Below are 26,544 nucleotides of genomic sequence, written 5' to 3' on the forward strand. Positions count from 1 at the left end.
GGAGTCTTGGTGGACCCTCTAGAAAATATGTTTAATGCCCTGAGAGAAGGCCAACATTTGCTGCCTAATGGGAATACCGCGGGGATCACTATCATCCCCAAATCAGGGAAGGATGAGATGTTGTGGGTCATATAGACCCATCTCATTGATTAATATTGATTTAAAAATCCTAGCTAAGATATTAGCTTCCAGGCTGCGATTGGTTATTCTTGATTTGGTTAAGGAAGACCAGGCTGGTTTCATGCCTGACAGGTCAACATCGGACAATATTCGCAAAATTATAGATCTCATGTCAATAGTGCAAAAGGAGAATTTACCATCTATACTATTAACAATAGACGCGGAAAAAGCGTTTGACAGAGTGCACTGGCCTTTTCTTTTTGCAGTCATGGAAAGGATGGGGTTAGGTGGCTACTTTTTAGACTGGGTAAAAGAATTATATCGAGAACCCTGGGCCTGTATTAAGATAAATGGTGGCTATACGGACACTTTCTGTATACGGCGGGGTACCAGGCAGGGGTGCCCGCTATCCCCATTACTATTTGCGCTGAGTGTGGAACCCCTGGCAGAACTGGTTAGGAACAATACCGATATATCTGGGATACCAATCGGGGTCATCCAATACAAAATTGCTCTTTACGCGGATGATATCATCTTCACAGTTACTAAACCAAATGAATCATTGCGGCCACTAATCGAGGCCTTAAGCCGATATGGGGAAGTCTCGGGTTTTAAGGTTAATATGGATAAATCTGAGATTTTGCCACTGGGGGTATCTCAGCAGCAACAGGCCGACCTAGCCCAAGCTTTTCCTTTCCGTTGGACTAAAGGCCCTGTCAGATATCTAGGGGTAAATTTGGTGGAGGACTATCACCGTTTATTTGCGGCTAATTATGAGCCCTTGCTGCGTATGCTATATAGGGATATGCAAACCTGGGAAAGGTATAATGTGTCATGGCTAGGTAGAATTGCTGTGCTTAAAATGAACTTATTCCCACGTATTAGTTATTTATTCCAAGTGTTACCCTGTTCCATACCAGATGGCTGGCTTACCTCATTACAAAGGAAGCTCTTTTCATATATATGGAAAAGAAGACCTCCAAGGGTGGCAAGGCATGTTTTATATAGGGTCCGTCAAAAAGGAGGATTGGGGGTTCCAAATCTCATGAAATATTATGTAGCATCCCAATTGCAGGTGGTGGTAGACCTCCATATACTTGGTTGTAGGAAACAGTGGATGCACATAGAACAAGTTCTTCTTGAGAGAGGCTTCGCTGAAATTCTTTTTTGGAGCCGAAAAAGGCCTGATATGCGGATGCAGGGAGTGCTGCCCACTTTGCAGTCCACCGTAACCCTGTGGTACAAATGGCGGGAAAAATTAACTGGGAAAACTGGGTGTTTTTACCCCGTTCAGTTTAGATTTCTACCGGATTTCCCAATAGGTTCTATTTCTAGGACCTTTCAGATATGGTATGATAAAGGTTTAAGGACGATATATCATGTATGGTCCGCAGGCAGTTTGAAAACTTTCCCAGTCCTTCAGCAGGAATATGGTTTGCCACAGACAGATTTTCTGGCTTATGCACAATTACGTCATTTTTTAAAGAGGCCAGATGTGGAGCGGGATCTTGGGAAGGGTGCCTATCTACTGGAAGGGTTTTGTATGCTTAGTAAGAAACCTCCCAAATTAATGTCTAAGCTTTATAAGCTATTGGAAGCGCCTGGGAATCAAAATGTGACGCATTTAAAAGCTTGGGCAAAAGACCTAGGGGGAGACTGGACTACGGACCGGTGGGAGACATGCTTCATGGGGCTGGGAAGGAATTATATGTCTGCAGCCATGATTGAAAACGAGTATAAATTGTTATATCGTTGGTACATTTGCCCCATACAGGTAGCGAAGTGGTACCCTCAGACACCAGTCATTTGTTGGAGATGCGGTGCACCAGAGGGGTCTTTTGTTCATATTTGGTGGGCCTGTCCAATAATACATAATTTTTGGGGAAGGATACAGGGGATGGCCCAAAGCATCTTGGGGGCAGTCGTGCCGCTGCGACCGGAATGTTGGCTTTTGGGTTTATGGAGAGAAGTGGAGGGATTATCAAATGAACGTCTGCTTAGACTGATGGCTATTGCAGCCAGAATAGTTGTAGCGAGGTGGTGGAAAAAGACGGAGGCACCTCCTATACCGGTGGTGGTTACTAAATTACTGGCTATTCGTACCATGGAGAAAATGACAGCATATCGTAGGGATACGATGGTGAAGTTTGGGAAAATATGGGGACCCTTCGATGGTTGGTATAAGCTATATACTTTGGCCAATTTGAAAGGGGATCCACATACCTCAACGGGGACTTGCAAGAACTAATGCGACCGGGGCTGATATACGTGGATTGTTATTGGAGGTATCTTCTTTAAGTATTGAATGTATGTAACTCCAGTGACTATAGGAGACGGCGGGGGGATGTTGCTCACGGTAATGGTGGTTTTATAATAATAATATTCTTCCTGCTGGTAGTTGAAACCATGTTTGGATGTATGATTGCCTGTTCCTGTACCGAGGGTCAGAAAGGGGGGGGGGGGGGGGGGGGGGGGGGGGGAGTAAAAGGGAAATTTTTTGAAAATCTTGGACTAGGAGATACAGCTGTAAGAAATAATTGTTTATTATGTATTCTTTTATAATGTCCAAATAAACAGTTTAATTACAAAAAAAAAAAAATCAAAGGCATACTTCCCTGCTCCAGGCTGAAACACAGAGCTGACAATGGGACTCCAGCTGCTAGAAAGTGCCTCAAGCTGCTTCAGCCGCCTTGTGAAGGGGAGGGATCTGGATCACCAGATTTGTACTCCACAGACTCCACGAGTGTACTAAAGGGTCACCAACCCCCAGCCCGTCCATCTCAGATCGGGGGGGGGGGGGGCCACCAGGAGCTAGCAAACCCCTGGGAGAAAATCTCTTTTCTCTTTTTTTTTTTTTTTTTTTTAATCACCAGAACTGCAGGTTTTTCACCTTTTACCATCTGCTGGAGACAGAGAAATACTGAGGGACTACAGGTGGCACCCCAGGTTATGCAGTAGTGTCAGTACAACTTTCTCTGTCTTCATATGCTGGCAGGGATGCAAAACCCTGGAGTCTGGACTGATTTTGGTATGTACAGGGAATGTAAACACCAATGCCTTGTGTGGACCTATCCTCAAAGACTCTGTATAACAGCTAGTCTCTTCTGGGCCTGTTCACACTTCCATATGAACCTTCATAAACAGCTAGCACAGTAACACAACCATATGGCAGTCAGCGGGAAAGGACCAGTTGACCTGAACACACCATTCTAAGCTATGATATCACTTTTCCTTCCCCATAGTGGTGCATACTGAGCTAGCAAGATTTCTCAGCTGTATGCCTACAGAAGACTGCACATTAAGCAAAGTTATTATCTATAAAGGAAAATTGGTTCTTACCTTCTAATTTTTGTTTCTGGAATACCATTGATCAGTCCAGACACATGGGTTTTTCATTCCTACCAGCAGAGGAAGACAAAAGAAAAGCTTTACTGACACTGTGCTACTTAAGATAGTATGCCATAGTCCCTCAGTATGAACTGTACCCAAGCCAAGATGAGAATAAACCATAAACAACTTCTCCCCCCTTTCACGAGAAGGGGAAGGGTGGAGCCTGCAATATGGAGGCCTTCCGTCTAAAAAGGAGATTGAATACTCCCAAACCTAAAACCATTTTTTATTATCTTACAAACAGAAACCAGTGTGGTTTTTCCAGAGAGCAGGTCTCTGAACTGATCTGTGGTATTCCAGGAATGAAAGTTAGCAGGTAAGAACCAGTTTTCCTTTCCTGTTCATACCCCAGATCAATACAGATGCATGGGATGTACCCATGCTCCCCTAAATTGGGCAGGAATTTGAAAGACCCATGCGCAGCACTTACTCTCCAAGATTGGCTACCTTCAGTGCCTGAACATCCTATCGGTAATGCCTTGTGAAAGTGTGCACAGACAACCAGGACACCGCTTGACAGATCTACTGTGGTGAAACCAATTGACACTCCCAGTAAGCCGCCTGCACCATTTAAAAATCAGACTGCCTTTGCATACAGAAGCTGACAAATTGGCCTACTTTAGCCATCATGCAATGGTAGCTTTAGAAGCCATATTCTCGTTACCTATCACCAAACCAAATGAAGAGATTGGACCTCTAAAAACTGTAAGTGACCTTCCAATAGCGCAACAGGACCCAACTCACATCCAACAAGTGAAGATCCTTCTATGCATAGCAGAAAAGTTCAAAATCCGAAACATAGGCAGTTCCACCATCTGCCTGAGGTGAAAAGAACATACTGTGCACAAAGACTCCCCATACTCCGAATACTGCAGAAAAGTGTCTTTCGGTGATGTCTTTCTAAATTGCTCACCCAAAAGACCACAGAGAACCTACAAAACCAAATGAAGTTTCCACGAGGGAACCCTTGCCACACCTGAGGCTGCAAATATTCCACCCATCAAAGAAAACTGACTCCATCCAGATAGAAATCCAGGGATAACCTTTGTACCTTACCTCTCAACACTCCCAGGCTGCCACCTGGACTCCTAGAGAACTGAATACAAGTCCTGCTAGACTGTCCTGCAGAAACCCCAGAATGTGAAGCCCCGATGCTCGAAAAGACACAATATTCTCCTTGAGGTACCATGATTAAACAACTTTCCACAGTCTGACTGTTGCGTCCATCGGTCTCAGATGGCTTCGACCTCTGTGCCTCACCTTTCTTCCTTCTCTCTCCTCAAGCCTTGGGAAAATGGTTGCTGCCGCGTCTTCATGCTGCTTTCTCCGCCGTCCCCGGAACAGCAACGGCGACTATGTTCGACATGATCCTCCTGAGGGCTCCTAGGGTGTGCGCGCTCATGCCACTCACGTCTTGGTGGGAACTTCGGGGGCATCCCCTCCGAGTGACGTCATCACATCCTGGTATTTAGCCTGCCCTTCATTTGCTAACAAACCGAGTTTGTTATGCCTCCAGTCTAAGCTGCTCTGCCACTTCCTAGCTGCCGCAGGAAGCTCTCTCTCTGCCCTTCGGGGTAATTCATCGCTAACCTGGTACCCGCTCCTCGGGGGCCCTTATGCTCTCTTACAGGTACCTATCTGGGATATCGGGTACTCGCTCCTCGATGGCCTGCTCTTCCTACTCTGGTGCCTTACTGATCTTCTTCTGCCTGCCAGGATCTTCATCAATACAGCTATCTACTTCAGTGAGTAACTAACCTTGTCAGTCTGTCTCCCCTTCAGCTTCAGCACTCGGAGTCTGCATCCAGGATTTTCCTCCACTACCCAGCGCTGCCTACCATCTCCTCTGCTGATGACCCCTGGACTACTTCTACTGGGTTACCTCACTGCTGCCACTCCCTGGGTAGTACCAACAAATTCTGAGTGTCTGCGTGTATAGAGTCTAGCCGAGTACTGCGGTTCCTCACGGGGCTCCTCCCCGTGGGAGTGACCATCACATCACAGGCTTCGACATTGTTTAAAAATACAATCCTAGAGGCGCAGTCCATATGTATACCACACAAAGAAAGGTGGAAAGAAGGCAAAACGATTACCATCATGGTTAAAAGGTGAGGTGAAAGAGGCTATTTTAGCCAAAAAAACATCCTTCAAAAACTGGAAGAAGGATCCATCTGAAGAAAATAGAATAAAACATAAGCATTGTCAAGTTAAGTGTAAAACATTGATAAGACAGGCGAAGAGAGAATTTGAAATGAAGTTGGCCATAGAGGCAAAAACTCATAATAAAAACTTTTTTAAATATATCCGAAGCAAGAAACCTGGGAGGGAGTCGGTTGGACCATTAGATGACCGAGGGGGTTAAAGGGGCTCTTAGGAAAAATAAGGCAATTGCAGAAAGACTAAATGAATTCTTTGCTTCCGTGTTTACTAATGAGGATGTTGGGGAGATACCAGTTCCGGAGATGGTTTTCAAGGGTGATGAGTCAGACGAACTGAACGAAATCACTGTGAACCTAGAAGATTTAGTAGGCCAGATTGACAAATTAAAGAATAACAAATCACCTGGACAAGATAGTATGCATCCTAGGGTACTGAAGGAACTCAAAAATGAAATTTCTCATCTATTAGTTACAATTTGTAACCTTTCATTAAAATCATCCATTGTACCTGAAGACTGGAGGGTGGCCAATGTAACCCCAATATTTAAAAAAGGCTCCAGGGGCGATCCAGGTAACTATAGACCAGTGAGCCCTACTTCAGTGCTGGGAAAAATAGTGGAAACTATTCTCAAGATCAAAATCGTAGAGCATATAGAAAGACATGGTTTAATGGAACACAGTCAACACAGATTTACCCAAGGGAAGTCTTGCCTAACAAATCTCTTCATTTTTTTGAAGGGGTTAATAAACATGTGGATAAAAGTGAACCGGTAGATGTAGTGTATTTGGATTTTCAGAAGGCGATTGACAAAGTCCCTCATGAGAGGCTTCTATGAAAACTAAAAAGTCATGGGATAGGAGGCGATGTCCTTTCGTGGATTACAAACTGGTTAAAAGACAGGAAACAGAGAGTAGGATTAAATGGTCAATTTTCTCAGTGGAAAAGGGTAAACAGTGGAGTGCCTCAGGGATCTGTACTTGGACCGGTGCTTATCAATATATATATATATATATATATATAAATGATGAGGAAAGGAATATGACGAGTGAGGTTATTAAATTTGTGGACGATACAAAATTATTCAGAGTAGTTAAATCACAAGCGGACTGCGATACATTACAGGAGGACCCTGCAAGACTGGATGACTGGGCATCCAAATGGCAGATGAAATTTAATGTGGACAAGTGCAAGGTGTTGCATATAGGGAAAAATAACCCTTGCTGTAGTTACACGATGTTGGGCTCCGTGTTGGGAGCTACCACCCAGGAAAAAGATCTAAGCATTATAGTGGATAATACTTTAAAATTGTCGGCTCAGTGTCCTGCAGCAGTCAAAAAAGCAAACAATGTTAGGAATTATTAGGAAGGGAATGGTTAATAAAACAGAAAATGTCATAATGCCTCTATATCGCTCCATGGTGAGACCGCACCTTGAATACTGTTGTACAATTCTGGTCGCCACATCTCAAAAAAGATATAGTTGCGATGGAGAAGGTACAGAGAAGGGCAACCAAAATGATAAAGGGGATGGAACAGCTCCCCTATGAGGAAAGGCTGAAGAGATTATGGCTGTTCAGCTTGAAGAAGAGACGGCTGAGGGGGGATATGATAGAGGTCTTTAAGATCATGAAAGGTCTTGAACGAGTAGATGTGACTCGGTTTTTTACACTTTCAAATAATAGAAGGACTAGAGGGCATTCCATGAAGTTAGCAAGTAGCACATTTAAGACTAATCGGAGAAAATTCTTTTTCACTCAACGCACAATAAAGCTCTGGAATTTGTTGCCAGAGGATGTGGTTAATGCAGTTAGTGTAGCTGGGTTCAAAAAGGTTTGGATAAGTTCTTGGAGGATTAATAGCCATTAACTGCTATTAATCAAGTTTACTTAGGAAATAGCCACTGCTATTAATTGCATCAGTAGCATGGGATCTTCTTAGTGTTTGGGTAATTGCCAGGTTCTTGTGTCCTGGTTTGGCCTCTGTTGGAAACGGGATGCTGGGCTTGATGGACCCTTGGTCTGACCCAGCATGGCAATTTCTTATGTTCTTAACTTAATTAATAGCAGGTAATGGACTTCTCCTCCAAGATCTTTCCAATCCTTTTTTAAACCCAGCTACACCAACTGCACTAACCACATCCCCTGGCAACACATTCCAGTTTAATTGTGCGTTGAGTGAAAAAGAACTTTCTCCGATTAGTTTTAAATGTGCCACATGCTAACTTCATGGAGTGCATCCTAGTCCTTCTATTATCCGAAAGAGTAAAAGCAAGTTTGCTTACCGTAAATGGTGTTTCCGTAGATAGCAGGATGAATTAGCCATGCTGTCAAGGGAACTGTCCATCAGGCCCGGGAGGCGGAGCTTCAAAGTAGTATCAGAGCTTTGCTCTGAGGCTGCATGTGCGTTCCCGCGCTGGAAAGCAGATTCTCCTCAGTCTGTGATAAAGCAAGCGTACCGTGTTTCTCCAATAATAAACCCTACCCTGAAAGTAAGCCCTAGCTTGATTTTCAGGATTTTTGGAGTAGGGCTTGAAATATAAGCCCTACTCCAAAAATAAGCCCTAGCTTTTAAGTGGATGCACAGTTCCACCCCAAGACTTCCCCGACCCGCCCCCTCAAGACTTACCGAAAGTACCTGGTGGGGGGGGGACCAAAACCCAGAGGGGGCAGATGGGGGGGGGGGGGGGCTTGTAAAAAAACAAAAAACCTAAACCCACCCCAACCCTTCAAATTTAATTCATTGCAACCCCCGCCCCCCTCAAGGAGATGGGCGGTCCATTGCTACTACCATGTGACAGAGGCCGGCCAATGGCACCGATAGCCTGTCACATGGAAAGGGCCATTGGCACCATTTTGATTACTGGCAGCAGACGGCCTGAGAGCAGGAGATTGCTCCTAGGACTCCCGCTGGACCACCAGAGAATTTCGGCAAGTTTTGGGGGGGGGGTGCAATGAAGTAAATTTGAAGGGTTGGGGTGGGTTTGGGTTTTTTACAACCCCGTTGTAATTAATCAAATTTGAAGCCCTAACCATTTTTCGGAGCTAAAAAAGAATATAAGATCTGCCTTATTATCGGAGAAACACGGTAGTAGTATATGGTGCGAAAAGTAATGGAGTCACTGTTGAAAGAGAGAATAGTGAACTATCTACAGTCGGGAGAATTGATGGACCAGAGGCAGCATGGTTTTACCAGAGGAAGATCCTGTCAGACAAATCTGATTGACTTTTTTGACTGGGTAACCAAGGAATTGGATCAAGGAAGAGCGCTCATTGTCATCTACTTGGATTTCAGCAAAGCTTTTGATACGGTCCCGCACAGGAGACTGGTGAATAAAATGAGAAGCTTAGGAGTGAGTGCAGAGGTGGTTGATGGACAGAAGACAATGTGTGATGGTAAATGGAACTCTTTCTGAAGAGAGAGCGGTTTTAAGCGGTGTATCGCAAGGATCGGTGTTGGGACTGGTCCTGTTCAATATCTTTGTGAGCGACATTGCGGACGGGATAGAAGGTAAGGTTTGTCTTTTTGCGGATGACACTAAGATCTGCAGAGTGGACACACCGGAAGGAGTGGAGAGAATGAGACGGGATTTAAGGAAGCTGGAAGAGTGGTCGAAGATATGGCAGCTGAGATTCAATGCCAAGAAGTGTAGAGTCATGCATATGGGGAGTGGAAATCCGAATGAACTGTATTCGATGGGGGGAGAAAGGCTGATGTGCATGGAGCAGGAGAGAGACCTTGGGGTGATAGTGACTAATGATCTGAAGTCAGCGAAACAATGTGACAAGGCCATAGCTAAAGCCAGAAGAATGCTGGGCTGCATAGAGAGAGCGATATCAAGTAAGAAAAGGGAAGTGATTATCCCCTTGTATAGGTCCTTGGTGAGGCCTCACCTGGAGTACTCTGTTCAGTTATGGAGACCGTATCTCCAAAGAGACAGAGACAAGATGGAGGCGGTCCAGAAAAGGGCGACCAAAAAGGTGAATGGTCTTCATCGAATGACTTATGAGGAGAGATTGAAGATTCTAAATATGTACACCCTGGAGGAAAGAAGGTGCAGAGGTGACATGATACAGACTTTTAGATACTTGAAAGGTTTTAATGATCCAAAGACAACGACAAACCTTTTCCGTCAGACAAAAAATCAGCAGAACTAGGGGTCACGATTTGAAGCTCCAGAACCAATGTCAAGAAGTATTTCTTCACGGAGAGGGTGGTGGATGCCTGGAATGCCCTTCCGGAGGAAGTGGTGAAGACCAGATCTGTGAAGGACTTCAAAGGGGCATGGGATAAACATTGTGGATCCATAAAGTCTAGAGGACGTGAATGAAGAGTGGGTGGCTCGCGGGAATGATGGCTACTACCTGGAGATAATACCCTTATTCAATAAACATACACATGGTTAATGCGACTCCAACATTGCTCTAAGCTTCAACGGCAAGAGGAAACGTGGAAAAAGATTTGCATTCACAAAAAGCGGGGAGTAGCTTGCTTGTTACGGCGGTTACTACCCCAAACCAAATAAGCCTGATACTTCACTTTCAATGCATATCCAGCATAGCTCTCTGCTTCAACGGCAGGGGAGAAAGTCTCATAGTTAACTTTCAATGCATATCCAGCATAGCTCTCTGCTTCTACGGCAGGGAAGAAAGACTGATACTTCAGACATATCCAGCATAGCTCTCTGCTTCAACGGCAGTGGGAATGAAGAAAAGTGGATCTATATACAGACAACAACCAACAGGTCTGAATTATTTAGTCTGGGTAAACAAATAAGCATGGGTATTGCTTGCTTATTGCGGTGGTTACTACCCCTAATTAATTAAGCTAGATATTTCACTTAGAGGCAGTTCCAACACTGCTCTCTACATTAATGGTGGGGGTGGAAGGGAAATAGAATCAAAAGGTTACTAAGAGCCAAGAGTAACAGATAAGTATGAGATTAAAAAAATGTGCAAAACTTGCTGGGCAGACTGGATGGGTCGTTTGGTCTTCTTCTGCCGTCATTTCTATGTTTCTATGAGAATGTCGACTGTTCAGGGAGTTGGGTGGGTCAGCATGGCTAATTCATCCTGCTATCTACGGAAACACAGTTTACAGTAAGCAAACTTGCTTTTTCCCGTTGATAGCAGGGCTGAATTAGCCATGCTGTCATGGGAGTCCTAAGCACCCCATCATGCTGATGAGGTGGTTTATGAGTTTATGTGCATGTAAGCATGATGTAGTCCAAGTGACAGTCGACTCCGGTGTCTAATATGATAACGACTGCAGAAGTGCTCTTCCCGATTTGGCGTATTCCGCCATGTGTTGGTCCAAGCAATAGTGGAACGTGAATGTATGCAGGGATGCCCATGTGGCTGCTTTACATATGTCCAATGGTTGGACATGTGGTAGGTGGGCTATTGAAGTGGCCACTGCCCGTATTTGATGAGCAGTGGGATGAGAAGACAGTTTGGCATTCTGCTTGTAGTAACAGAACTGTATACATTGAGCTATCCAGCTAGAGATGGTGCGCTTAGCAACAGGTAAGCCAGGCGCATTTGGATTGAAGGAAACGAATAGTTGAGAGATCCCTTGTGGGCAAATGGGTTCATTGTTTAAAATAGGCTAATGCCCTTTTGCAGTCCAGTGTATGCAGAAGTTTTTCTCTTTCATGTTTATGTGGTTTTGAACAAAAAGTAAGCAGTTCAATTGATTGGTTTAGGTGAAATTGGGAGATCACCTTTGGTAAGAACGAAGGATGAGTCCGTAGGAGTACTTTATGATAATAGAAAAATATATGGGCTATAATGAACCAGTGCCTGTAGCTCACTAACTTGAAGAGCAGATGTAACCGCTGTAAGGAAAACAACTTTCCATGAGAGATACTTATGAGCTGAGTCCATAGGTTCAAATGGTGATAGCATCAGGTGTTCCAAGACGAGGCTGAGATTCCACGGCACTTGTGGCTTTGGAACCATGGGCCGTAGATGCGCCAGTCCTTTGACAAAACAAGATACCATTGGATGAGTTGATATAGGCTGACCGTCGTGGAAGGCGACTATGGCAGTGAGGTGAACACGGACTGAAGCCGTAGCTAGACCTGCGATGTATAAGGTGTGGAGGTAATCCAATAAAACATCAGGTGTACAGGTTAGTGGGTCAATACCCTTCGTCCCGCACCAGCCTGCGCAGCTCTTCCATTTGAATTGATAATTTCTCCTAGTGGAAAGTTTCCTGGATGCCAGAATGATATCTTGCACAGTGACAAAAAATCCTTGTTCTGTTAGAAGGAGCCGCTCAACCTCCAAGCCGTCAGGTGAAGGGAGGAATGCAGTGGGTGGAGGAGGATTCCCTCCTCTTGCGATAGAAGGTCTTCATGATTCGGTAACCGAATAGGTGTTTCTGTGGACAACTGTAGAAGGTGTGTGTACCAAGGCTTTCGAGGCCAGGCCGGCACTACGAGAATCAGTTGTGCCACATCCTGTATGCATTTTTGTATAGTCCTTATAATCAGTGGAATCAGAAGAAACACATATAGTAGTGATTCCCTCCACGGAATGAGAAAAGCATCCTGGGCCTCCCTGTGTAGGCTGGGATAAATGGAGCAGAATTGAGTTACTTTCCTATTGAACTCTGTGGCGAAGAGGTCGATCTACGGCCTTCCCCACCTCATGAAGATTGTCTGTGCCACCTCGTGATTGAGGTACCATTCGTGTGGATGAAATACACGACTTAGTTGTCTGCTCAAGTGTTGGATATGCCGGGTAGGTATGTTGCTTGCAACTGAATCGAATGGTGGTTCGCCCATTCCAGAATGCTGAGGCTTCCTTGCAAAGGGTCCAAGACCCGACCCACTTTGTTTGTTGCTGTAAAACATGGCCACTTGATTGTCCGTGTAGACCAGTCAACCTTGCAGGTGAGAGGCGAAAGTTCGCAAAGCGTAACATATCGCCCTGAGTTCTAGGAGGTTGATTTGAAATTGCTGTTCCTGTAGGGACCATAGGCCCTGCGTCTGGAGGTGATCTAGGTGCACCCCCCAACCCTTGCAGGAGGCATCGGTGGTGAGAACTGCATTGTGCGGCAAAAGATGAATGGGGCGCCTTTGGTGAGCGTCGTCTTATTCAACCACCAATCTATATCCTTTACTATGCCTCCGGTTAAGGACACTCTCCATGTCAACGGCTGAGATCACACTGTATCCATCGCATGTGTAGTCTAGTATTGGATACTGCGTGAATCGAAGCAGCCATATGACCCAAGACTGCCAGGACTTGGCAAGCTGATGTGACTGCATGACCTTGAGTTGTCGCAATAGAAGGCAGATGATGCATCTGTGGCAGAAAAACTGTGTTTGGTTGTGTCCAGATACGCTCCTATGAAATGAATGGTTTGCTTAGGTGTAAGGTTGGACTTTTGGTAGTTGATGACAAGGCCCAATTTGTCGAGACAAATGATTGTCTCTTGGAGATGCTTCTGTAGTGTGTTGGGGTTGGAGGCCACAATTAGCCAGTTGTTGAGATATGGAAAAATTATGATTCCTTTTTGATGGAGAAATGCCACCACCACTACCATGCACTTGGTGAACTCCCAGGGTGCTGCTGATAGGCTGAAGGGAAGAACTTTGCATTGATAGTGCTGGCCATTGAATTGGAAGGATAGGTAATGCCAGAGGATCGGTGAATTGGAATATGAGAGTAAGCATCCTTTAGATCTATGGAGCACATCCAATCATTTGGATGTATTAGGGGCATATGGATTTGAAGGAGATCACCTTGAATTTTTCCTTGACTATGTATTTGTTGAGCTCTCGGAGATCCAAGATCGGGTGGAGATCCAAAGATTTCTTGGAAATGAGGAAATATGGGGAGTAGAAATCCGTATTCTGGGTTGATGGAGGTAGACAGCGAATTGCTTGTTGTCATAGCAAAGAAGCTACCTCCATCCCCAGCTGGGTGAGATTCGTTCTGCTTCCTCTGGCTGATAGATGAGGAAGTGGGGGTGGGCTCACAAATTGGATCTGGTACCCTTGGTGGACTATGTCCAGCACCCAATGATCAGTGGTGATTTTCCTCCACTCCTGAATGTGAGATGTTATTCCTCCTGCTGTTAATGTATGTGATGGTGGCATGACTATCTTCAAAAAGACGGCGGCGTCTTGGACATAGGAAGGGGTTGCTGGTCCTGGGGTCGTCGAGATCACGGGCAGCCCCTGCGACCTTGGTTTTGTTGTTGTGGTCACTGCATCGGCTGGTAGGCGATAGGAAGCAAATGGGCGATACGCCCGGCGTTGGAATGGCTGCGTGCGTGGTGGGGCAAAATAGCAGTGCGAAGAAGCTTTGTAGGAAGGTGGATTCGTCAGGGTCTGTACAGCCACAGACTGCTCCTTAAATTGAGCTACTGTTTCTTGGAAGCTGTTGGCAAAAAGGTTGTCTCCTTTACAGGGCAAGATGGCCTACTTGTCATGTATGTCCTCTCTAATCGCGCTGCAATCGCGGCCACGGAAGCACGGGAGGATGTTTCGAATGCTACATACACAGTGCGTAGAAGATGGCGGATCCCTTCTTCCATGTCCTGTATAGACTGAGAAACGGAGGCACTCATGTCCATGGAAGTGGGAGTTTTCCTCAACTGTTGAACGCATTCATATAAATATTGGACTATGTAGAACTGATGATATTGAATCCGTGCTGCTAACAGTTGCCTGGAACGAATGTTTGGCAAAGCCATCCAATAAACGAAGGTCTTTACCCGGAAGAGTGGTCAAGTGCAGTCTGGACTTCTTCGCTTTGTGCATCGACGATTCGACGATGATAGATGCATGAGGCAACTACGGAAGAGTGTATTAGGTGGACTGCTTCATCTTTTTTTTTTTTTTTAATTCTTTATTTATTTATCAGTTTTAAATTTTACAAAACCATAAATTTTGTAAATTCAGAAAAACAGATAGAATGGAATAATAAAAGTACCATAATCATCCAACAATAAACTTTACAGGAAATAATATTACTATTCCATCAATCTTAAAATTTATAAATCAATATACAATGTGTTTCCACAAATTCTTAGGATCCGATATTATGGAGAGCCAATGTTGGGAATTATTAGAAAGGGAATGGTGAATAAAACGGAAAATGTCATAATGCCTCTGTATCGCTCCATGGTGAGATCGTACCTTGAATACTGTGTACAATTCTGGTCGCCGCATCTCAAAAAAGGTATAATTGCGATGGAGAAGGTACAGAGAAGGGCTACCAAAATGATAAGGGGAATGGAACAACTCCCCTATGAGGAAAGACTAAAGTGGTTAGGACTTTTCAGCTTGGAGAAGAGACGACTGAGGGGGGATATGATAGAGGTGTTTAAAATCATGAGAGGTCTAGAACGGGTAGATGTGAATCGGTTATTTACTCTTTCGGATAGTAGAAAGACTAGGGGGCACTCCATGAAGTTAGCATGGGGCACATTTAAAACTAATCAGAGAAAGTTCTTTTTTACTCAACGCACAAACTCTGGAATTTGTTGCCAGAGGATGTGGTTAGTGCAGTTAGTATAGCTGTGTTTAAAATAGGATTGGATAAGTTCTTGGAGGAGAAGTCCATTACCTGCTATTAAGTTCACTTAGAGAATAGCCACTGCCATTAGCAATGGTAACATGGAATAGACTTAGTTTTTGGGTACTTGCCAGGTTCTTTTGGCCTGGATTGGCCACTGTTGGAGACAGGATGCTGGGCTTGATGGACCCTTGGTCTGACCCAGTATGGCATTTTCTTATGTTCTTAATAAGGAAACAAATTTCTTTAAGAAAAAGGTCGGCATCTAACAACCACTCTTACGTATTACTAGGGGTAGATGTGAGGGGGTTTTTTAACATAAGAAAATTACTTAATTGCTGAAAAGTGAAAAATATGTTGACCTCTGCTCCTTTCTTTAAGATACATTTACAAGGAAACTTTAAAGGCATAACCCAAAGTAATAGCCTGTTGGCAAAGGGTTAGAAACTCCCTATGTCTTCCCTGAGTAAAAGGAGACAAATCAGGGAAGATTTTTACATTTTCCCATGAAAAACAGTGGGAAATTTCCTGAAATAATTTTTCATTATTAACTGAACGTCCAGCAACGATATTAATGAGACCAGTAACGTGGCCCTATCTATTACTTCTGCTGCTGAATTTTCTAGAAATTTGGTTAAATTCCCTTGTATATTTACTCTGTTTGCTGTAGAAGTTGCTTTAGGTAAAAAGAAACATTTATTTATAGCAGGTAAATTTTCTTCTTCAAAACAAAGAACTTCCTTCAGAAACCTCTTCAAGGAAATATATGGATTTTCTCCCAAAACTCGAGGAAAATATAATATCCTTATATTTAGATGTCTGGAGACATTTTCTAATGTTTCTATTCTTCTTGCAATAAATTGATTCTCTTTTGCAACTCAGCTTTAAACTTAAGATTTTCTTGCTCGTTTTCTTCCAATTTCTCAACTTTCTTTGACACTAAATCAAGTTTCTGTTGAAATTCAAGCGAATTTTGGGTGCCTTGAGATGCCAACAATTCCACTTTTTCGCTTACTTGATTTACTACAGTTGCCACCCCCACCATCAAGTCCCATAACGCAGCATTGGTCACAGTCTCGGGGCGTTCTGGGATTTTTAGGGGCATGACAGCTTGAGAAGTTACCTGTGGTAGTAGCAGGAAAATATCCACAGAACTTACCCCAGCGACCCCTTCTCCCTGTCCGATTTCAGATATTCCCGCGATGAGGCTCACTTCTCCCAGGGCAACTGAGCTGGTAGTCGGTGCTGGAAGCACTGCAGTCAGCGTTGGCATCTCTGCCTGCGACCCGGAAGGAGTTCCTCCCTTCGACGTGCCGGGTTGAGACAGCAGCCCCGTTCCCTGTTTCGGTGCTGTCCTTAGTTCGGGACTCAGGCTAGTCTCCTCCGGAGCAGATTCTTCTCTCTGCCGGAACTGCTCCAAGGGCTCCTCGACTCCTGGAAGAGCTGTGGTAGAGGAGGTAAGGAACTGGGTAATCTCCTGATAAGCTACCAAAGTTGGTGGGGGAGTCGAGGGATACACCCTGACTTTCCCCTTCCTCTTAGGTGGCATATTAAAGAGGTTTAAGGCAATTTTTCAGAAAGAGAATAAAGAGCTACTCGGTGCCAGCTCCTATCGTGCCGCCATCTTGGATCCTCGCGTGGATGTCGGACTGCTTCATCTTATGTTTGAGGTCCATTTTCCTCGAGACTGCTGGGATTGTGAATGGTGTCTCCCAGGATTTTTCTAGGACAGTGTCAAGTACGGCATGCGACGGGAGTGACGTAGGCTCTGACGGAAGGTCAAATATCTTGTAAGCCCAGAGTTGCTACTCTGGGATCTGGCACCTTCTGGATATCTAGATTTTGGATCAAGCCCATCTTTTCCAAACATTTTGCATATGTTAGATCCTCTGGCGGTGTATTGGGCTCTGCTGGTTCCTCCGGCGGGTCCGAAGGGTATCCTGTCGAGGTATCTGGGGATGTCAGTGGAGGATCTGTTTGTGGCAGAACCTCCTGAGGTTTAGGCAACTGTGACTGTGGAGGAGAAAGATCCCTTGGTGAAGGTAACTTTGGACGCTCTGGAGATGAAGGTTCCAATGGCTTTGGAGAAAGGTTCTCGCTACTCGGTGTTGAGGGAGCCGATAAGATTGTATGAATTCAAAGAAGCCAGAAAGTGCCTCCCAAAAGCTGAGAAAAAGCCTGCTGAGTTTGAGGAGGCATGGCCAGCCGAACCAGAGTTGTTGGACGGTGTGATGGCAATGCTGCTAACAGAATGTCAGAATCCGATGCTGCCCGCTTCTGCTTGTGGGTACGCAGTACTTCAGGTGCTTTGTGTTTCTTACGTAATGGCTCCTGCAGTACTTCTCCCATGGACCGGTGCCTGGAGGCAGAGGACAAGTCAGAGGACACGTGAACTGAAGAACCTGATGAAGAAGAAGAGAGGCTTGGTACCTGGACCGAATCCTCTTCTGATCTAGAAGGACAGTCTGGGGAATCTTGGCCCAGTGACAATGGAGAACGTCTAGAGTCTCCGAATGAGACAGGTACAGACTGCGACGAGTTGTCAAACTGAGACGCAGTGCTTTTCATCTTCTTGGATGGCTGTAACTGAGTTTGCGCCGATGTCTTAGAAGAATACTTTGCCAGCGTCAACAGATGCGTCGACAGTGCCATACCTTGCATCTGTTTTAGTAAGGTATGCATCCTCTGATGTTTCTGCATCGACGCGAGGGAATCATGCATCAACAAAGGCGCTATCTGCGCCGGTATCACATGAGTCGATCTCTGCGTGGGCGTTTTAGCTGACGTATGAGGCTTCGGCACAAGCTCTGAAGGCTTCATCTTCGGCGCCTTTTGCGTGCGTCAATACTCTTGTGCGTCGGTGGATTCCCCGAGGCATGGGCCTTCTCATGTGTGGTAGAACCAGACTTTGGATGGCGCATCGACGCATCCGAGTCCCCTCGGCTCTAATCTTTGGATCTCTCCGGGTCTCGACCCCTGGATCCGTGCCCTTTACTTTGTCGTCGGCCTCCACCTCCAGGCCTGGAGGTGGAGGGCTCCATGGAAGACGTTCGATGCGGAGGAACAGCCGGCACTTTGGAGGGCCCCGGAGATGAGTGGGCTTCCGACGGGGGGACATAATATCCACCCTGTGCTAATCTCAAGGCCAGGATTTTGTTGGCCCTCTGGCATCAAGCCCTCGGCGTCATGCATCTGCAGTGGGGGCATGACTCTTGTTGATGGTCTGGGCCCAGACATCAATAACACTTGTCATGTCCATCAGTGATGGACATGACCTTACCGCACACGCGGGGTTTGAAGCCCGACAGTCTAGGCATGTCCTCTCGGTAATCGTCCTTTTTCTTCTTTTTCTCTTTCTCTTAAACTAACACTGTGGAGATCTGAAGCTTCGCGTGCGATCCCACGCACGGAAAAAACAGACTGAGGAGAATCAGCTTTCCAGCGCGGGAACTCACGCTCAGCCTCAGAGCAAAGCTCTAACACTACTTTGAAGCTCCGCCTCCTGGGCCTGATGGGACAAGTTCCCATGACAACATGGCTAATTCAGCCCTGCTATCAATGGGAAAATAAAAGATTCACATTTACCTGTTCTAGATCTCTCATGATTTTAAACACCTCTATCATATCCCCCCCTCAGCCATCTCTTCTCCAAGCTGAAAAGTCCTTACCTCCTTAGTCTTTCCTCATAGAGGAACTGTTCCATCCCCATTTATGTTATGGCCGCCAACCGCGGCGGTCAGCGGCCGGGACCAAATACTCAACTGAGGCGTCAGGTTGGTCCGAAGGCTCCTCCAGGAGCAGGGGGGCCTCCTCCGGCGTTCTCCCCGCGGCCATGGCTGCTGCTAGGCCAGCCGCAGGACTCTACAAGCTGAGATGACTCCTCCCCCTTCCTGGCTGCCTTAGAGCCGCGCACGCGGCTGAAGATAAGATTTAAAGGGGCCAGAACAGGAAGTTGTTGTGGCTCCCTCCTGAAACTCCGCCTTCATTTTTGGTATTTAAAGCAAGGTCTGCTCCTCAGACCTTGCCTTGGTATTGAGGCTTCGTGCTTGGTTTCTGGTGCTTGTGTTCCTGGACTTGCTTGGTTCTTCGTCCCGCTTCTGCTCCTCCTCTTCGTTGGATTGACTCTGTGGCTCCTGACCTTCGGACTGGCTGTGAGTTCCTGGCGTTGACTTCGGATTGGCTTTGGATCTTTCTCCTGTGTAGCTCCTGGACTGGCTTCGGACCTCTCTCCCATCTGTTCCTGGACTGGCTTTGGACTGCTCTCTGGACTTCGACCCTTGGACTGGCTTTGGACTATCCTTTGACTTCTACTCCCAGACTATCTACGACCAGCTGGAGGTGCCAGCTGTCTGGAAACCCCGACCTGCAGGAGGCGCCTGCGTCCAGTCCTTTTTTAGTCTTCAGGGAGTTCCTTAATTCCCAGTGGCCGGATCTCTACAGGCTCCTTCTGGGGGGGGGGGGGGGGGGATCACGAGCTTCCTGGGTGAAGTCTTCTATCAACACTCATCTCATCAAGCCTTGCCCTCCGATGGTAGGGACCTAACGGGTTCTCTGTCCGTTTGGGTAGCACCAACTCTACCTCGGAACAGGGGTCGACCTCCTGAATTCGTAACACTATCATTTTTGGTCGCCTTTCTCTGTACCTTCCCCATCGCAACTATTTCTTTTTTGAGATGTGGCGACCAGAACTGTAAACAGTATTCAAGGTGCATTCTCACAATGGAGCGATACAGAGGCATTATGACATTTTCCGTTTTATTCACCATTCCCTTCCTAATAATTCCCAACATTGTTTGCTTTTTTGACTGCCGCAGCACACTGAACCGACTATTTCAATGTGTTATCCACTATGATGCCTAGATCTCTTTCTTGAGTGGTAGCTCCTAATATGAAACCTAACATTATGTAACTATAGCATGGGTTACTTTTCCCTATATACATCACCTTGCACTTATCCACATTAAATTTAATCTGCCATTTGGATGCCCAATTTTCCAGTCTCACAAAGTCTTCCTGCAATGTATCACAATCTGCTTAAGAACATGCCATACTGGGTCAGACCAAGGGTCCATCAAGCCCAGCATCCTGTTTCCAACAGCAGCCAAACCAGGCCACAAGAACCTGGCAATTACCCAAACACCATGCTACTGATGTAGTTAATAGCAGTGGCTATTCCCTAAGTAAACTTGATTAATAGCAGTTAATGAACGTCTCCTCCAAGAACTTATCCAAACCTTTTTTAACCCAACTACACTAACTGCACTAACCACATCCTCTGGCAACAAATTCCAGAGCTTAATTGTGTGTAAAAAAGAATTTTCTCCGATTAGTCTTTAATGTGCTACTTGCTACCTTCATGGAATGCCCCCTAGTTCTTCTATTATCCGAAAGTGTAAATAACCGATTAACGTCTACTCGTTCAAGACCTCTATCATATCCCCTCTCAGCCGTCTCTTCTCCAAGCTGAACAGTCCTAACTTCTTCAGCCTTTCCTCATAGGGAAGCTGTTCCATCCCCTTTATCATTTTGGTTGCCCTTCTCCATTGCAACTATATCTTTTTTGAGATGCGGCAACCAGAATTGTACACAGTATTCAAGGTGCGGTCTCACCATACAGCGATACAGAGGCATTATGACATTTCCATTTTATTAACCATTCCCTTCCTAATAATTCCTAACCTTCTGTTTGCTTTTTTGACTGCTGCAGCACCCTGAGCTGACTATTTTAAAGTATTATCCACTATGATGCCTAGATCTTTTTCCTGGTGGTAGTTCCTACTATGGAACCTAACATCCCCTCCTCCTCTGTCACCTGTGGTGCAGGAAGGACAGGATGGGGGGAGGGTATTTGGACGGTAGCCTTTCTGAACAGGAGGCTGAGGATCTCAAAAATTTCTCGCCGGAGTCTTTTCTGCTTCTGCATAAGGCCTTCCTGGCGAGGAATGGGATGGGGATTAAGCATCCGAAGGGGAGATCTCTCCATCATGCTTCCAGGAGTCTTAAGATGGTCCCTTTCAGTGGGTCCGGGGACCTGCTGCGACGCCTAGGTCTGGGACATGCAAGTTCGGAGGCTGATCCCAGGTGTGGGGAAGATGCTGATGATATGCCAGAGGACACTTTGGATTTGCAGGGGGCTGATCTGGATGTGGACGCGAACATGGCCCTGAATGCAGACCTGGATGAGAATAAGGATGATCCTGATACGGATGAGTTTCCAGTGTCAGATGGAGATGACCCTAGGGTGGTCCGCTTGTTTAAGGATGAATTGCTTCTCATTTTTCAGGTGTTACAGGAATTGAGGGTTAAGATGACTCAGGAGTCGTCGTATAATGAGGGTGTGAATTCAGTCCTGGATGGGCTGCGGGGCCTGCCTAGTACTTTTCCCTTGCAGAAGAAGATTTGTAAGTTGGTAAACTAGGAGTGGGACTTTTCAGAAACTGGTCTAAAGGTCAGCAGGGCCATGGCTAAGCTTTACCACCTGATGGAGGAGACCTTGGAGCTTCTGCAGGTGCCGAAGATGGATGCGGCAGTTTCGGCAATGAAGGCACAAGAGCAAGCTTCATCAGGGGATGTCAGTTCTCTGCAGTCTGCGCGCTTGGAGGCTGGAGTGGCTTATGTCGCAGATGTGCTTTATGACTTGGTGTGCACTTCGGCTAGGAGCACGGTCTTGGCAGTAGCGGCTCACAGGCTTTTGTGATTGCGATGGTCCAAGGCACAGCTGTGTAATCTTTCCTTTAAGGGGAAACTCTTTTTTGGGGAGGGTTTGGATCAGCTGATGAAGACTTTGGGGACAGTCCAAAGGGAACAGGTTGCCTGAGGTTAGGAAAACCAGCAAGAAGATTTTTGCGTCTTGGTCCCAGTTTCAGGAGTCGCGTAGGTTCCAGTCAGGCAAGCTTTCCTCTGCTGCAGGAGCAAAGCAGTCGATGGGATGGCAGCAGTCCTTTCGAGGCACTCGCAGGTCCTTCCAGGGATATTGCTGGCCAAGGGGCCAGTAGTGGAAAGTCATCGCAATGAAGCCAGCGTCGCCCATTCCTCTGTAGAAAGCGGTAGGAGGCAGATTGTCCTGCTTTTAGAAGGAGTGTGCCAAGATTACCTCAGACCATTGGGTTCTAGAGATAGTGGGATGGCTATGCTCTAGAATTTTCGTGCCCTGTGAGGGAGGCCTTTCTGGAGGCCCATGTTGCTTCTCGAAGCAAGCGACAGGTGGTGTGGGGTACTCTGCAGAGGCTAAGTTCAAACATGATAGTCCCTTTCCCATGGCAGAAGCGGGGGAGGTACTCCATTTATTTTGTTGTGCTCAAGGAGGAAGGAACCTTTCGGCCCATTCTCGACTTGCAGAAAGTGAACAGGGCCCTGAGGATTCCGCATTTTCGAATGGAGACGTTGCGAACTATGATTGCATCAGGCCGCAAAGGAGAGTTCTTGGCGTCATTGGACTTGACGGAGGCGTATCTCTGTATTCCCATTTGAAAGGAGCATCAGATGTTTCTTCGATTCATGTTGTTGGGACAGCATTTCCAGTTTCAAGCTTTTCTCTTCAGCCTGGTCACAGCGCCACGAACCTTCACAGAGATGATGGTGGTAGTGGCAGCAGCCCTTTGACGAGAAGGGATTTTGGTACATCTGCATCTGGATGATTGAGTCATTTGGGCAAAGTGGAAGAGGAATGCTTTGGTCACTCCCAGCAAGTCATGAACACCTTGCGGTCGCTGGGTTGGGTGATAAATGTGGCAGTAACCTAGTTCTGACTCAGTCATTGGAGTATCTGGAAACCCAGAAGGGCAGGATGTTTCTGACCCTGGACAGGTTGGCAATTACAGGTGCAGGTGACACGTCTGCTTTGGCTTTCGGTGCCAATGGCCTGGGATTATTTGTAGGTTCTGGGGTCCATGGCTTCCACGTTGGATTTGGTTCCGTGGGCCTTCGTGCACATGAGACAGTTGCAGAACACGCTCTTGTCCACATGGAATCCATTGTTGGAGGAGTATCATAAGAAAATTATTCCTTACCTGCTAATTTTCATTCCTTTAATACCATGGATCATTCCAGACGGTGGGTTATGTTCCATGTCCAGCAGATGGAGTCAGAACACAAAATTCCCAGGGGAGGCTTATGCTTGTATTTCCCGATATGGTACAATACTTTGTATGTTTCAGTTTTGCCAGTTAATAAAAATCTTATAAATTAAAAAAAAAAAATTCCCAGGGGAGGACCCATATAACCACGCCTCCCCTGTAACAGCTCTCAGTAACTAGACTAACAAAGCCCAAAAGAGAGAGACTAAAAACAGAGGGATCAAGTAATCAAAGAAGGAACTGAAATAACCACTGTCCAAATAAACAGCAACTAAATTCTGAACAGTGAACTTGCGAACAGCAGTGCATGAACAAAAAAGACGCGCAGTATTCGAAATACAGAGTAAAAGATTGTTAAGACAGGTAGGCAGGGATGTCCCACAAGCAAACTCCCAAACCAAGGGAGGGTGTCTGGAATGATCCATGGTATTACAGGAACGAAAATTAGCAGGTAAGGAATAATTTTCTTTTCCCTGTACATACCAGGATCATTCCAGACGGTGGGATGTACCAAAGCTTTCCCATCACGGGTGGGCCGCAGACAGCCCTGCTCGTATTACCTTGTCTCCAAGCTGACCGCCCGACGGAGCACCAACTTCCAGGCGATAATGTCTCGCAAAAGTATGGATCGACTTCCAGGTGGCCGCCCTACAAATCTCCTGAGTGGAGACGGAGGAGCTCTCCGCCCAAGATGTCGCCTGGGCTCGAAGAGAATGAGCCTTGACAACCAGCGGAGGGGAGTTACCTACGCCAAGGTACGCCAATATGATCGCTCCCTTCAACCACCGCACTATAGATTGTTTGGAGGCCATGCAACCCTTCTGGGGTCTGGACCAGAGGATAAACAGATGATTGGAGAGCCGAAAATCATTAGTCACCTCCAGATAGCGTATGGAAGGGAGGCAAAACCCAGCAGTCTGGACTGATCCGGGTACGTACAGGGAACCAACCAATGTCCGGCGAAAGTGTGTAGTGATTTCCAAGTAGCCACCCGACAAATTTCCTGCAGTGATACCAGCTGGCACTCGGCCCAAGAAGTCACCTGAGATCGAACTGAAATGAGCCCTTAATCCCACTGGAACAGGGCGTCTTTTACAGAGATAAGCCAAGCTAATTGCTTCCTTCAACCATCGTTCTATCGTAGCCTTTGAAGCCTTCTGCCCCTTCTTCGGACCCTAAAATCATTAGTAACCTTGAGGTAGCGCAACAAAGCTCATTTCACATCCAAACATCACAGATCTTTAGCGTGTGGAGCTAATGCATCCAAATCCGGGAAAGCAAGCAACTCCACGGCCTGGTTCACATGAAATGCAGATACAACCTTCGGAGAAAGGAAGGCATCGTTCTCAAAGAAACCCCAGAATCTGAAATCCTCAGGAAAGGCTCCCTACACAACAGCACTTGCAGCTCTGAAATCCTGCGGGCTGAACAAATGGCCGCCAGAAACACCACTTTTAATTTAAGATCCTTCACGGTTGCCTCTCTCAAAGGTTCAAAAGGAGCCCCACACATTCCTGTTGCCTCAAAATCACACTAGTTGGCAACCTCCAGGTCATGTGAAAGAAAGATTCCTAAGACCTTTTCCTGTTTGGCAGGTGCTTGTTCTTGCCCTCCTAACTGATGCAAGTAAAAGTTTAAGCTCCTCAAATGCAGGATTTTATACATTTTTGCACTGAATCACACCTGCAATTCTTACAGTTTCTTCAAGTCACTTTTCATTTTTTCAACCTCTCCCAATATTTACACCCTGTTACAGTTGTTACATTACAAAACAAATGTCCCTAATGAAAGATGCTGAAAAGTTCTGGCCCAAAAACCAAGCCACTGATCACGATACCTTCATACCTCTTTCCTGCTTAGCTAACTTCCCACACAGTTAACTGCCTGTCCTACTCCCATGCTGGCCAGTCTGTTTACCAATGTTTCACGAAGAATCATGTTGAAGGCTGTACTGCAATCCAGATAGGCAACTTCTACTGCACCCTCCCTTAGATCTAATAATCTGGTCACCTCAAAGAACTCAAAGCAGGTTTGTTCAGCAAAGTTGCACAAGCTGCTGCACTATCCTTTTTTTCAGTAGCATTTCCAGTGCGAGACTTAACAGCATTACTTGAGTTTTATTTGTCTACCAGTGGAAAAGGCCCATTGAAAATGACAAGCTGAGATGGCCTCCTGGCTTATGGTCCAGTGGACCTCACTCCCACAAACAGATTACAGAGATGAATATGACCATTTAACAATAAAAATATACGTGATGCCTAAATAAATGTGTTGTGTTTGTTCCAGTGGCATCTGTTGCATATGAGTGGGCAGATGTATGGCGCAAGCAGTCTGACTGTGCGCTGTTTGGTGGGATGGGCAATACCAGTAACCTAAAGCAGGAGAACGCCATGTCCTTCTAATGGATTGATAGCTAGAGATGGTAGTGGCAGTATATAAAGTTACATTAAAAATCACTTTGCAATTATTGTATAAAGCAGTTTATAAATCTAGATAATGAAATTAATGGAAAATCCAGTTTCTTTCTACAAGGGTGCTTGTATAACATTAGTATTATAAATACATCCATAAGTCTCCTGCCACTCCCCAGTTCATCTAAAGTCAGACTGAGTGCAAGGTTCCCGCTCTTACCTTCATGCCGTCTGCCCCTCTGTACACAGCGGTGCACCCCTGGTAAGGACACTTGTAAATTGTCGGCAACTCCTCTCTGAAACGCAAATACAAAGCACATCTGCAGAGTTCCTAACATGCTGGCATTCACCCTCACTCTAATGCAGACTGGCTTTACATACCTTTCAGATTTAATCTTTTTCCAGCCTGGCTTCGGTCCTGGTTTCTTTTTTACTTTGGGCTCTTCTAACTTTTTAGCCTCTCTACTGTCACTCGGTTTGCAGGATACCCTACTGTGAGGCAGAAAAAGCACTATGTAGATTCTGAGGGAACTGATTTAAAATACTGTGCGATTTCACTGCCACATCGTTTGGAACTCCCAGAAGGGGATTCTCTAGTGTATTATAGAACTTGGTGATCCTGATCACAAAGCTTGTTATCAGTGCTGACTCTGACTATGTACAACTGAGAGCAGCTCTCCAGAAGTCATGGTATCTCTGAAATACAACAAAGCTTACATCAATATTTCACAGCATGGCACACGGGTCCAGGCACACCGCAAAGATACCTCTCTTATAATTTCAATACAGAATCTTGCATGCATTCATGCGATGAATATCAGCATAAGAAAATTAGAGCCCAGTGTACAGAGAGGTAAAG

General features: G+C 45.8%; 1 protein-coding gene across 4 annotated transcripts in view; it reads right to left on the reverse strand.

Annotated features, from left to right (window-relative positions):
• ZNF276 (zinc finger protein 276) overlaps positions 1 to 26,544 on the reverse strand; it is a 332,393-nt gene that overhangs the window by 149,696 nt on the left and 156,153 nt on the right. For 3 of the 4 annotated variants that reach the window (XR_003857676.1, XM_029608213.1, XM_029608212.1), the window contains exons 7-8: positions 26,067 to 26,177; positions 25,906 to 25,981 (exon numbers count right to left, since the gene is read on the reverse strand). Coding sequence is in view for 3 of the 4 variants with exons in the window: in XM_029608213.1 (XP_029464073.1) it covers positions 25,906 to 25,981; positions 26,067 to 26,177 (187 nt within the window). In the remaining variant the exon portion in view is untranslated. The remainder of the gene's footprint in view (positions 1 to 25,905; positions 25,982 to 26,066; positions 26,178 to 26,544) is intronic. The other variant, XM_029608214.1, reaches the window with a different exon arrangement.

Source organism: Rhinatrema bivittatum, chromosome 7, assembly GCF_901001135.1.
Source record: "Rhinatrema bivittatum chromosome 7, aRhiBiv1.1, whole genome shotgun sequence".
Taxonomy (NCBI): Eukaryota; Metazoa; Chordata; class Amphibia; order Gymnophiona; family Rhinatrematidae; genus Rhinatrema; species Rhinatrema bivittatum.